At 45.2% G+C, this 14,344-nt stretch overlaps 1 protein-coding gene across 3 annotated transcripts in view; it reads left to right on the forward strand.

The window, feature by feature from the left end:
• The window catches only part of LOC119970654 (interleukin-6 receptor subunit beta), a 116,850-nt gene that overhangs the window by 17,175 nt on the left and 85,331 nt on the right, over window positions 1–14,344 (forward strand). For 2 of the 3 annotated variants that reach the window (XM_038805619.1, XM_038805621.1), the window contains exons 1-2: window positions 9,869–10,167; window positions 10,283–10,336. In XM_038805619.1, the coding sequence (XP_038661547.1) occupies window positions 10,122–10,167; window positions 10,283–10,336 (100 nt within the window). In that variant the 5' untranslated portion in view covers window positions 9,869–10,121. Of the gene's footprint in view, window positions 1–9,868; window positions 10,168–10,282; window positions 10,337–14,344 lie in introns of those variants that run through there. The other variant, XM_038805620.1, reaches the window with a different exon arrangement.

Genomic DNA, 14,344 nt, shown 5'->3' on the forward strand with positions numbered 1-14,344 from the left:
CTGTGCTGCTAGCTCGTGAGCGTGAAAAATCTTAACTGTTTGATCCAAGGACAGCTCCAATTCCCTCAGCAACCGTTCCCTCAGCTTACTTTCATTCACACCAAATACAATTTGGTACCGAATCATGGAAGATTCCACGGCTGAAAAATTACAGGTTTTAGCATTTCACTTTAAATCAGTGATGAAATGATCTATGGACACTTCTGTCTTCTGTAAACGTGATCTAAACACATAGAGTTCATGAATTTCATTCTTTCTGGGGGACAATGTTCATCAAATCTTCAAATTACTTTGTTAAATTGTTTACTATCCTCATTGTTAGCAAATGTAAACATATTAAACACAGCAATTGCTTCGGGCCCTGCCACTGTTAGGAGCATCGCTACCTTACGCGAATCTGATTAATCGCCTAAACTTACTGCAGTAAGAAACAGATTAAATTGTTGTTTCAACACATGCCAGTTGCTGACCACATTACCATGACATCTGTGACTCATTGGTGGTTTCAATGACTCCATGTAGACTTCTTGCAGTCTACAAAATCTTCAAATCTCTGTGGACCTCGTGGCAGGGCTTCACTCGATGATGTTATAATTTTTTCTGTTTAATACCATCCAATCCTGGTACCATGTAATGATCTTGTCAAGTGGCCTGATTTATATTACAAGAACACTTGTAGCTAAAGCTATAATTGATTTATTAACATTAATTGTGGGTCAAATATATATACAAACAACAGGTGAATAATAGTATGATCATGCACAAGCAACCTCTCTCCCAGCTCCCTTGTCAGTCTGAGGTCACCTGACTCTAACATTCACTTATATACTAATGAGACCCCTAGCGGTCAGTCGATGAATTATAACACAACCATTATAGCACTACAGCAGGGTTTTTGGGAGATGAGGGTACTATCATTTTTTGTCTGTTTTCCTGTTTTAGCATCATGTAGTCATCAAAAAATGTTCACTAAAAATATATATATTTTTTAAAGTTCTTGGGCTGGATTCTCCACCCCCGCAATGCCACATTTCTACCTCGACCTTCCGGCGGGTTTCTCCGTTATGCCGGAAGGTCAATGGGGTTTCCCATTGTGGGGCAGCACCACGCCATCGGGAAACCCATGGGGCACCAGCAAAACGGAGAATCCCGCTGGCGGAGAATCCCACCACTTGTTTCCACTCCCTCTAACAATTGCAGAAAAGCCATCACATTTTTACCTCGTGACAATCTGACAAAGAGTCTTATTTGACTCGAAACATTTGGCGGGATTCCCCCTCGTCTCGCTGCGGTGGAGGCAGCCCACCATTGGGGGGCAGTGGGATCTTCTAATCTGACCGCTCTCAAAGGGGTTTCCCCTGGACATGGGCTCAACCAAAATATCCCGCCGGCAAAATTCTGGCCAAATTAACTCTGTTTTTCTCTCCACAGATGCTGCCAGACGTGCTGAGTATTTTCAGCACTTTCTGGGTTTTATCTCAGCTTTCAGGCATCTGCAGTATTTTGCTTTTATTTTATTATTTAATTCAGCGCCAATTCTCTTCCAAAGATTGCAAAACCTAAAAGCCTGGACATTTATTTCATTGCAGCAGGAGCTAGATGGGTGGAAATTGGTTGTCGTCATTCCTATGTGACAGCAAGAATGATACTTTGAAAGTGCTTCATTGGCTGTGTCGTGGTTTGGGACATCCTGAGGTCAAGCTTGTTGCAATATTGATGCAAGTTTTTCTTTGTGCCTTTATTCACTCTTGTACACCTCATACACATCTTCTCAGCTGGGAGGTTAGTTATATAAACCTGGCTTATATAACTAACCTCCCAGCTGAGAAATAGTTCAGTGCTCAGGAAGTTACTCCAATAGGGGCTGTTTAGCACACTGGGCTAAATCACTGACTTTTAAAGCAGACCAAGGCAGGCCAGCAGCACGGTTCAATTCCTGTAACAGCCTCCTTGAACAGGCGCCGGAATGTGGCGACTAGGGGCTTTTCACAGTAACTTCATTGAAGCCTACTCGTGACAATAAGCGATTTTAGGGGCTGTTTAGCACACTGGGCTAAATCGCTGGCTTTGAAAGCAGACCAAGCCAGCAGCACGGTTCGATTCCCGTAACAGCCTCCCTGAACAGGCGCCGGAATGTGGCGACTAGGGGCTTTTCACAGTAACTTCATTGAAGCCTACTCGTGACAATAAGCAATTTTAGGGGCTGTTTAGCACACTGGGCTAAATCGCTGGCTTTGAAAGCAGACCAAGCAGGCCAGCAGCACGGTTCGATTCCCGTAACAGCCTCCCTGAACAGGCGCCGGAATGTGGCAACTAGGGGCTTTTCACAGTAACTTCATTGAAGTCTATTCGTGACAATAAGCAATTTTCATTTCATTCATTTTCAAGGTCTGAAGATAAAGAAAGATTAGAAGTGTAACTTGCTGTCTCTTCAAATTATTTCAAGTTGCAAGTCAACCTCAACCTCCTTTAGTGCTTTGAACCATTTCTACAAAAGATGTAAAGTGATTTGATGATCTGATATGATTAAAATTATTGACGTTGTTACAATGATTATGTTCATAGCATCCACAGGTACCGCTGATTGCAAGGTATGATTAAGTTTTCTGCAATGGGTTGAGATTAAATTGTGTGAACAGGCATCTACGTACGTAACTCAGAATTGATGCAAACACAATGTTATGCATTGCAGCTGTCAGACCGCATGGTACAACCGCCGAAAAGTTATTAACACTTTTTAATAACCATGTTTATATGAAAAGTAGATACCAGAAAATTCCAAGGTGTCCATCACAATCTTCTGCCAGAACCTCAGGGTAACCTGAGTAATCTGCGGTTTACATTGTTTCACCAGGGTTTCTCTCTATCTTCAACTAATGCTCTGCTGTCACTGAGTTGGAGATCCGGGACCCTTGCAGAGATTCTACTCCAGTTCGATGCCAATAAAAAAAGAGATGAGATTCCCATTTTAATGGAAAAGGTGGAGCGTGCCCAAATTATTCTCGTAATTGATCACCCTCTTAGAAAATTGGAGAATAACATGGGGTTTGAAAAAAGCAATTTTGGCTTCACGATATTGTTAGCAAGTCACAAAATAAGGGCATTGTCATTGAGCTGGGTGTGGGGGCGGGTTAAACACAGGGGCATTGTGGAAGGGGGCTGTGCAAGAAGAGGGATTATTGGGAGGGGATGCACTCAGACGGCAGATTATTAGATGGATGTGGGTCAGTGTGACACAGCGATAATTCCCACAAACACTTAACAGGTCCAGGCTTGCAGGGGTTAATGAAGGTCACTGTTGTCCTCATTGGAAATGGAAGCTATGTCAAGGCTGTTGTTTAAATTCTGGGCTGGCAGACAGGAGTCAGAGAATGCAGACATTACTGCAGTGAAATGGACAAGAATCACAGATGACAGGTAGTTCGGGGGATGTGTGGACCTCAGTTTGAAGTCAAAGATAGGAGACAGTGCAGAAGAGCAGTGAGCATGCAGCAGGAACAATCATTATAAACATAGTATACTCCAGCTGTAGGAATGGTCAAGGGCTGTGTGCTTCACAGGAAAAATGCACAGCTTGGTGTGCAGAGGTGCCCAACAGTCAACGTCCCTGAGTGTGGCAGACTCTGTACTGGGCTGCAGAGGGTATGGTAATAATCACTGGGAGCAGCTGCAGCCTGTAGATAAGAAACACATTAATAAAGAGTGGTATGTGCAGCTGGCATGGGGGGAACCCTCATACATTGTGGAGCACACTGACTCCAGATGGTGTGGGTACAAGTCCACATGTGGCATGGATGTCTTAGAACATAGAACATAGAACAATACAGCACAGAACAGGCCCTTCGGCCCTCGATGCTGTGCCGAGCAATGATCACCCTACTCAAACCCACGTATCCACCCTATACTCGTAACCCAACAACCCTCCCCCTTAACCTTACTTTTTAAGGACACTACGGGCAATTTGGCATGGCCAATCCACCTAACCCGCACATCTTTGGACTGTGGGAGGAAACCGGAGCACCCGGAGGAAACCCATGCACACACGGGGAGGACGTGCAGACTCCGCACAGACAGTGACCCAGCCGGGAATCGAACCTGGGACCCTGGAGCTGTGAAGCATTTATGCTAACCACCATGCTACCGTCTTGCAGGTGATGGGCTCGGGAAGGAGGGTGGGAATGTCCACCATAATGGCAAGATACAGGATTAGAATCCATACACTGCAGAAGGAGACCATTCAGCCCATTGGGTCTGCACCAACACTCTGAAAGAGCACGCCACGCAGGCACACTCCCCGCCCTATCCCCTTAACCAAACCTGCATATCTTTGGACACTAAGGGCAATTTATCATGGCCAATCCGCCTAACCTGCACATCTTTGGACTGTGGGAGGAAACTGGAGCATCCGGAGGAAACCCACGCAGACAAAGGGGGAACATGCAGACTCCACACAGACAGTGACCCAAGCCGGGAATTGAACTTGGGACCCTGGAGTTGGAAAGCAACAGTGCTAACCACTGTTCCAATGTGCCGCCCTAGACAGAATAGTTCTTTCTGAGAACATAAGGACCAGGTGCAGAAGTGGGCAATTTAGCCTCTCGATCCTGCTCCACCATTCAATATGATCATGTCTGATCTCATCATGGCCTAAACTCCACCGTCCTGACTGTTCTCCATAACTCTTCAACCCACTCCTGGTTAAAAATCTGTCTAGCTCCTCCTTAAATGTACTCAATGGCCCAACATCCACCGCAATCTGGGGTAGCGAATTCCACATATTCACAACCCTTTGGGAGAAGTAGTTTCTCCTCATCTCTGTTTTAAATTTGCCACCCCTTATCCTGAAACTATGACTTCTTTTTCTAGAATGCCCCACAAGAGGAAAGATCTGCTCCACATCTACTTTATCCATACCTTTTATCACCTTATATACTTCAATTTGATCTCCCCTCATTCTTCTAAACTCGAGAAAGTATAGCCCTAAACTGCTCAATCTCTCTTCACAAGACAAATCCCTCATCTTTGGAATCAATCTGCTGAACCTAGAAGGGGAGTGGGAGAGTGGTTAGTACTGCTGCCTCACAGGGCCAGGGACCTGGATTTGATTCCGACCTCAGGTGACAGTCTGCGCGGAGGTTGAATATTCTTCCCTTGTCTGCGTGGGTTTCCTCCAGGTGCTCTGAAGTGCAAAGGTGTGCAGGTTAGGTAGACTGGTTGTGTTAAACGCCTGAGTGGGGTTACGGGGATAGGATGGGGACTGGGCCTTGGTAGGGTGCTCGTTCAGAGGTCGGTGCAGACTCGATGGGCCGAATGGCCTCCTTTTGCACAGTAGGGGTTCTAGGATTCTAGGAACGTACTCTGAACTGCTTCCAATGCCTCTTCATCTTTCCTCCACTAAGGGGACCAAAACTATGCACAATAAACCAGGTGCGGTCTCACCAATGCCTCGTACAGTTGCAACAACACTTCCTTACCTTTATACTCTATTCCTTTAGCTATAAATGCTAACATTCTATTCATTTTCTTTATTACCTGCTATACCTGCATGCTAGTTTCCTGCGACACGTGCACGAGGACACTCAGATCCTTCTGCACCGGGCATCCCAGAGTCTCTCCCCATTTAGATAATAAGTTGCTTTTCCATTTTTCCGACCACTTATCCACATTAAATTCCATCTTTCACATTTTGACCCACTCACCTAGCTTATCTATATCCGTTTGTAAGTTTCTTATTTCCTCATTGCAACTTACTGTCCCACATATTTTAGTGCCATCTGCACATTTGGCTATAGAACCTTCTATCCCTGTATCCAATTTGTTAATGTGGATTGTAAATAGTTGGGGCCCAAGGACCAAACGCTGTGACACCCCACTAGTTACATCTTCCCATCCAGAAAAAGACCCATTTATCCCGACTCTCCCTCTGCCTTCTGTGTGACAGCCAGTCTTCTATCCAAGCTAATAAATGACCTCTAATCCCATTTGATCTAACCGTGTGTAGTAACCTTCTGTGTAGTCTTCTGGAAGTGCAGGTATACTACATCTACAGGATCCACATCATCCACTTGGCTTGTTACATCTTTGAAGTACTCTAGCAAATTTGTCAAACATGATTTGCCCTTCATAAAACCATGCTGACTCTGATGGGTTGAGTTTTGACTTTCCAAATGTCCTGATCATACTTCCTTAATAATGGATTCTAGCAATTTCCCAACAACAGATGTTATACTAACTGGTCTGTAATTTCCTGCATTCTTCCCTTTTTGAATAAGGGCGTTACATTAGCATTTTTCCAATCCACTGGAACCTTTCCCGTGGAAATTGAATTTTGGAATATTATAACCAATGGATTCACTGTCTACGCTGCCACTTCCCTCAACACCCTAGGATGAAGGCCATCAGGCCCTGGGGACTTGTCTGCCTTCAATCCTAATGGTTTGTTGTGTACTGTTTCCCTCTTGATGCTAATTGTTCCAAGTTCCGCCCATTTTATTACCTCTCAATTGCCTGTTCCTGTAGGAATGATGCTAGTGTCCTTCAATGTGAAAACTGAGGCAATATATTGATTTAGCACCTCCATCATTTATGTGTTCTCCACTATTAACTCATCAGTTTCATCTTCCAAGGAACCAACATTCACTTTAGTGATTCTCTTCCCTGTTATGTATTGTAGTAGCTTTTCCTATCCTTTTTGATGTCTTGCACTAAATTTCTTTCGGAATTTACCTTAGCTCTTTTAATTATTTTTTAGTAACCCTTTGTTTATGTTTGAAAGTTTCCCAATCTTCCAGCCTGTCACTGGTCTTTGCAACATGGTATACCTTAGTTTTTGTCTTTATATTGTCCTTCGCCTCTCAGCAGGTCTGGCAGCGTCTGTAGGGAGTGATGACCCTTTGTCAAAGCAATGTTGCAATGCTCCCTCACCCATCTCAGGACCCACTCTTTTTCTTTGAAGCTGTGAAACCTCATGATTACTGCTTGCGGTGGTTCATTGGGATGGGGCCTCTGTCGGAATGTCTGGTTGGCTTGGTTCAGCTCAGGAAAGGACCACCCCCCTCCACCATCTTCTCAAACATCTCTGCAAAATACTCTGGGAGTTGGGCCTTCCATCCCCTCTGGCAGTCCCACAATCCAGGTGTTTTGCCTCCTGGAACGATTCTCTAAATCATTCACTTTGGCCTTCAGCACTTTATTCGCATCGAGCATCAGACACATCTCCGTTTCCAGAGAGGCAATCTGGTCACTGTACCTCGAAAGGGCCTCCTCCATGCCTTGTATCATGGCTCCATGTGCCATACAATTTTGTTGGTCCTCTCCAACGCCAAACGGATGGGAGCCGAGGTCTCTTCCATCAATTGTCAGAGGTCTCTCAACACAACCCGCCAGTATTTGTCAAATTCTGCCGCCAAGGTGCTCGCAAGCATCTCACCGTCAGTGCAGTGGCCATAGTCCCAGAGGCTGCCTCGACCATTGTTTCCACCAACGAGCCTCGACAGACCTCTGACTGGTGGGGATGGCTCCCTGATTTTGGAGGGTGACTTGGAGGATACAAGTACCTTGTGGTAGGCCTTGTCCTTCTTATCGTCCTGTATGTGGTCATACAGCTCATCCTTCGCTGCGTTCACTCTGGTTGCCAATTAAGGACCCCTCAAGCCCTGGGTAACAACCCAGCAGCACAGCTCCCTCTCCTCAATGATCACGTTTCTACGGGTAAGGAAACCCAGGGACTAGGGGAGATAGAGCTTGAGTATAGTTCTGAGTTGTCCTTGAAGGACAAAAGGGGGGCAGTGTGGAATCCATTATAAACTGTTCCTTAGCGAAGGGTGTGAATCTGCTGAGCTCAGAATGATGAAGGTAACCAAACAAAATGTACTCTCTGTAAATCACAACCACCCGAGGACAGATGATGAGATGTGATATGCAAATGAAGGATTGAAAATATTTGTTTTCTATTGGTCTAACATACACCATTTCTGATTGGCCAGAGTATGCTATCCTTTCATTGGTTTAAAATGAAAGTTTAACTTTGATATTATTGGTGTGTTGACATGAAAATTAAGGAATTGGACTGTTACTGTAAACCTATTGGCTGAAAAATGTTCTCAGTATCATTGTTTCACTGGATTCCGCAGAACATCGCAGTGAATCCCACTGTGTTGCTCTCCTTGTGCACAAGCCAATAAATTTTGATTACAGAGTACTCGCCCTGCTGACTTGTTAATTTTGAATCAATGGCAAGGTTGCCGAATGGCTCCGGTTCTGTTTGTCATTTACATTTCACCGCACTCTTGTACTCACTCAAAGATTTTGACATAGGAGCACACATTCCGTTCAGGATGAACAGCAAACTCGTCAATCTGCAAAAGCTTAAGGCTCGCATAAAGATGACACAACAATTGCTAAGTAAACCTGCTTTGCTGACAACCATGCTCTGATCGTATACATTCTGGAGAACATCCAGCTGCTTTGCCCAAACTCCAAAATGTTTGGAGACAGCCATCTTGTACCCCTAAGCACAAACTCCAAGTCTCCACAGTCACAATCAGCAATATACCCTCAACTCAGCTCAAGAGTTCTGCTATATTGAGAGTATCCTTTCCAACAACATCAGGTTGGATGATGAAATCGCTCATCGCCTGGCAAAAACAAGTTCAGTATTCGGCAGCCTCAACCACGAATTTGGAGAGAGCATGCAATTTGTCTCAAAGTAAAAATCAAAGTCTCCCAGGCAGTGGCTCTCACATCACATCTCTTTGGCTGGGAGGCATGGACAAACTAATAGTGTCTTATGCAGCAATTAGATGCATTCCACCGTCTCTGCTTAAGATCTATCTGCAGCTTCAAATGGCAGGACCAACATCAATAATACAGACGCTTTTGCAATGTGTCAGCTACCTGGAGAGCTTGCTCATCAGTGCTCAGCATCCCAGAGTAGGCCATATGGTTCCCTTGGGGGATTCCTGAAACACAAAGGCAGTATTCTACATCAGCTGAGCATGGGAAGCCAGGCCATAGCACAGCCCCAACCTAGATACAAATAGACATTCCGAAAGACAATCCCAGAGCATGGAGGTTGGACCCCGCTGGATGGAGACAGTAAGAAGTCTTACAACACCAGGTTAAAGTCCATCAGGTTTGTTTGGAATCACTAGCCTTTGGAGGATAGCTCCTTCATCCGGTGAGCTAGATGGGAAATGGATTAGATTGGATTGGATTTGTTTATTGTCACGTGTACTGAAGCATAGTGAAAACTATTTTTCTCTGGAGGACTCTGGACAGGGAGAAAAATCAGTTGGTCGTCAAGCAACCTGAAGATTACCTTACCCCTAGCCCACCAACAACGTCTTCATGTGTGACGCTTGCAATGCCGGCAGCAAATGAAGACTTGGTTTAGCTTCACACCTGAGACCACGCCCAGCCCTGGTGTCTCTGGTCTCCAGCACCAGCCCGTGCTGACTGCTCTTGGAAAGAACCTCGGGAACCAGTGCACCGGAGATTCATACCAGCACTACAAGGCTGACAAAATAACGTCATTTTCTGAAGAGCGATGCGAAATCTCTTCTTTGAAGTGCAACACAGACTTTCCAATTGTCTCGAACAATACATTTTAATTAACGGCAGTAAATCGGCATCAAAGCAATTCGTACGTGTTGGGTTACTGAAAATTTGAAATTCATTTATTTTACATCATGTTATACATTTTAAAAAGAAAATCGAATCCAGATAGACCGAGGAATGTCCAGAAAGGGGATGTGTGACTGGGAGAGGAGGAGGGGGGAGGCTGGGTGCGAACTGATGAATCATGTGAGAAAAGTACCAAGCTGTGAGGGGGCGGTGCAGACCCCGCCTCCCCAGCCTGGCGGGGCTTATTCATCAGTCCCGCAATCTTCTCCAGGCGGAGAGCAGCGTTTCCCATCAGCCCCTGACCACCTCATGGCACGTCCCTGGCTCTGGTGTTCTGCCTGAACTGAAGTCCAGCTGATGGACCTTTCTTCCCCACAGTATGTTTGGCAGCCGCGCTGATGTGTGCAGCAGCTTCCCAAGGTGAGAGAGAGAGAGTGTGTGTGTGAGGAAGACATCGCCTGCCCTGTGGGTCCCACTGCTGGATTCAGGGAAGCAAGATGAAGCGTGTTACTCTGCTGTGCCTGCTCGCCGCCCTCAGAACAAGTGAGACCCTTCACTAATTCCCCCCTCATAGTGTTCCAGACCAATTCATTCTTGTACAACAATGGCTACCCAGACAAACTGTGGTGACAAAACCTCCTTTGTTATTTTTTTGTAGGTTTTTCCCAAGGCAGCGCAAGTTGTGAAAACGAGCCATTGTGTGAATCTACAGGTAAGTGACCGTTATAAACTAATCCTGGTTATTGGAATATTGTGTGCCGTTTACAGCTACTTTGTTAAACATGCTTCCTCTATCTACCCTCACACACTGCACACATGCGTTTCATGATTCAAGTCTGCTATCTGCTTCTCGATCTCTTCTAGCTTCAGCGTCGTGTAGTTTAACATTGAACCTTAAAGAGTCTCAAATCAGGAGTCCTTGTGGCCAAATACCTCAAACCTCTGTCTCCCGTTTATTGTCTCCTTGACAACAGAAACGACAACTCCTCGTTCATCAACAGCTCTTCATGATTTTGAAGACCTCCATATAATCTCTCTTTAAACTTCTCTGCCCGGGCTTCTGCAGTCTGGCAACACTGTACCTCGGTCGGTGCCTGTCAGATTCTGAGCTTCAGGATTTGATTGAGGAACAAAGGCACCAAGAGTAGGAGCATTCATTCAGCTCGGCCTGTCAGTTAGATCATGGCTAGGCTAATCTGTGTCTTAACCTCATCCAGCCATTTTAGTTGGTTCTGTAAACTTCAATATTCTTACCCAGCAAAAAAAAAAAAATCTACCCATCTCAATTTTGAAATATTCAATTGACCAAGCCTCAGAATATTCTTTTGTGAGGGAGCTCCAGATTTCCTCCACCTTTTGTGTGGAGGCGTGCTTGCTCACACAACTTCCCTGAATGCTTTACTTATAATGTTGTGCCCCTTGTTCTGTACTCTCCAACCAAAAGAACTGGTCCTTCTCTACCTACTCGATGAATACTTTTAATCATCTTAAGGACCTCAATTAGATCACACCTTAATATTCCCTATAGAAGTATAATCTATGCAACCCACCCTCCTTATTTACCTCTGTTAGTCCATGTAGCTTTCTGGTGAATCGACACCGCACTGTGTCACAGGCCAGTGTAACTTTTCTGAGATGTCGTGCCCAGCACTAAATGCTGAACTCTAAATAGGATCAAATCCAAGAATTGGGTCAGAATTTTACTCCCAGATGAGGGCAGCTGCCGGAATGTGGCGATTAGGGGCTTTCTCACAGTAACTTCATTTGAAGCCTACTTGTGACAATAAGTGATTTTCATTAATTTCAAGTATGGAGGTGCACAGGCACAAATATTTGCACCGTTGCCTTGCCGGCACCTGTTGGCTCTTGAGTCACCTTCACTCCCAGATAGATGTCTGTTCCTCACACAATGCTGGATCCCTTTTTGACCCCAATGTCAGGATCTAACCCAAAGCCCTTAATGTTTAAATGTCAGTGCATAAGAGGTGGTTCTTATTGAGAAATTGGGAATAAGTGAGTGAATTGTTTAAAACTGGAGTTTCAAATGATGGCCCATTCTTAATTTTTACAGCAAAATTAACAACAGGCCACACTCAGCTATTAATATTGAAGTGCTTCATATTGATATTAATGTACAGCTTGAAAGTCACAACTATTAATATGACTTTTGAAACGCAAATATTTCGATTTCTTTGGGTAGGTTTTCCTGTTATCTTCATTAATCTATTTCGCTTTTATTGCATTGCATTTCCGTCTGATTTTTTTTAGATTTCTTCCTCCCATTGTTGCCAAACATATTTTCAACTTTCTGCAGCATTGTAAAAATGATTTTGATTATTTCTTTATCGTTTGCAACTCTATTTTAATTTAAATATGTTTTCAGTATTTGAACTCTAAGCCAAATGATATAAACACTGAGCAAAACTGGCAGGCCATTTTAAAAAATATTCTCACCACAACTAATCTTTATCTGTCTTTTTGCTCATTATCATCGTGTTTGTTTCCTAATCAGTACTTTACATTTTTCTGATAATGTTTATTGACCATGGGTGGGATTGTCCGACCCTCCGCTGGGTCGGAGAATCGCCGGGGGGGGGGGCGGCGTGGATCCCGCCCTCCGCCGAATTCTCCGGCACCGGAGATTCGGCCGGAGGGGGGGGGGGGGGGGGGGGGGGGTCGCGCCGCGCTGGTCGGCGGTTGCTTGACCCCCCCTGCGCATGCGCGGGGATGACGTCAGCAGCCGCTGACGCTCCTGCACATGTGTGGACTTGCGCCGGCCGGTGGAGTCCCTTCGGCCCCGTCGTGGCCCAAACCACTCTGCGTTGGCCTAGCCCCTGAAGGTGCGGAGGATTCCGCACCTTTGGGGTGGGCCGACGCCACTCCGTCCCGCCGGGAAACCCCTGCCCCGCCGGACACAGGAGAAACCCACCCCTTATTTTAAGCTGGCGTCACACAAAGCCTTTCCAGTACAGCTGCAACACTGGCATCTAGCTGACAATGTTGAAAACTGACAGGTACGTCCTATCCTCTGAAAGCAGAGGCGCACCGGCCCAGCCAATACTGTCCTATCAGTTTATTCTCAATCAACAAAGTGACTCACTAAGCCATTAAATAGGTTAGCAATCGGTATTTACTCACCAACAACTGGTTCACCAATTCTTAGTTTGGATTCTGCCAAGTCCACTCAACTCTAGACCTCAATACTGCCTTGGTCCAAACACGGACAAAAGAGGTGAATTTAAGAGACGAGGTTAGAGTGACTGCCCTGCACACCCAGCCACCAATTAGCCAAAAGTGACATCAAGGAGCACTGGTAAAATTGAAGTCAATGAGAATGAGGGAGGGGGGTAGACTTTCCACTGGCTGGGGTCATACCCAAGGCGAAGGAAGATGGCTATGATTGTTGGAGGTCAGTTCGCTCATTCACAGGACAACTCTGCAGGAGTTCCTCAGGGCAGTGTTCCAGGCTTAACCATCTTCAGCTGCTTCATCAATGACTTTCATCCATCATAAGGTCAGAGGTGAGGCTGTTCACTGATGATTGCTTAGTGTTCATCACCATTTGCAATTCCTCAGATATTTAAATAATCCATGTCCTCATGCAGCAAAATAATAATTATTATTATTGTCACAGCTAGGCTTACATTAACACTGCAATGAAGTTACTGTGAAAATCCCCTAGTCGCCACACTCCGGCGCCTATTCGGGTACACAGAGAGAATTCAGAATGTCCAAATTATCTTTCGGGACTTGTCAATTACATCAAGCAATTGAATTGCACTTAAGCCAACTATAAATCAAGATTTTAATGTCTTTATCTTGAGAGTTATGACTGGTTTACCTCTCCAATGATATCTGTTCTTTGTTCTCGTCTCCTCAGTCTTCTTCCTTTGCTTCTTTGTTTCCTCAAGGCAGTGTCCAACAATGAATGCAGTTTCACAATTGTTGGCGGCCCTCCAGTATCTCTCCTGAGTAACTAAATAAATAAATAACCTTTATTGTCACAAGTAGGCTTACATTAACACTGCAATTAAGTTACTGTGAAAAGCCCCTAGTCGCCACATTCAGGTACACAGAGGGAGAATTCTGAATTCTCAGCTGGTACGGGAATTGAACCCACACTGCTGGCCTTGTTCTGCATCACAAACCAGCTGCCTAGCCCACTGAGCTAAACCAGCCCTTCATATGTGTCTCTGGACAGTGAATTGTCATAGAAAGAAGGACATCACATTCATATCTGATCCTGTTCTCACTCAATGCTGACATAAATTCAATGCCTAGTGAATAGTGATTAAGAACAGGAATATTAGATGCTTTTCTTTCCCTCCTCTGCCTGGGTAAAGAAAACTTTAATGTCCCAAACACTGCCTTGATTCAGGATGGACTGGATAAGCGAACGTGGCATGGGTGCCGAAGCTGGCCGGTGTGGGACCCGAAGGTCAACCAGCGTTGGCTCCGAAGGATGGCCATGGCCAATTGACCATTGACCAAATAAAGTTTGAGAAACTCTGGTCTGGGAATCTCCATTGACCAGAAGCTCAACTCGACCAGCCACATAAATGATGTAGCTATTGGAGTAGGTTAGAGGCTGGAGATCTTGTGGAAAGTGGTCATCCTCTGATGCCACTCCACCACATGTGAAGCACAAATCAGGTCTCCGACATTATTCACCTGCCAGGGTTGGTGCAGACTCAATGGGCCGAATGGCCTCCTTCTGCAC

This window comes from Scyliorhinus canicula, chromosome 8 (genome assembly GCF_902713615.1).
Source record: "Scyliorhinus canicula chromosome 8, sScyCan1.1, whole genome shotgun sequence".
Classification (NCBI taxonomy): domain Eukaryota; kingdom Metazoa; phylum Chordata; class Chondrichthyes; order Carcharhiniformes; family Scyliorhinidae; genus Scyliorhinus; species Scyliorhinus canicula.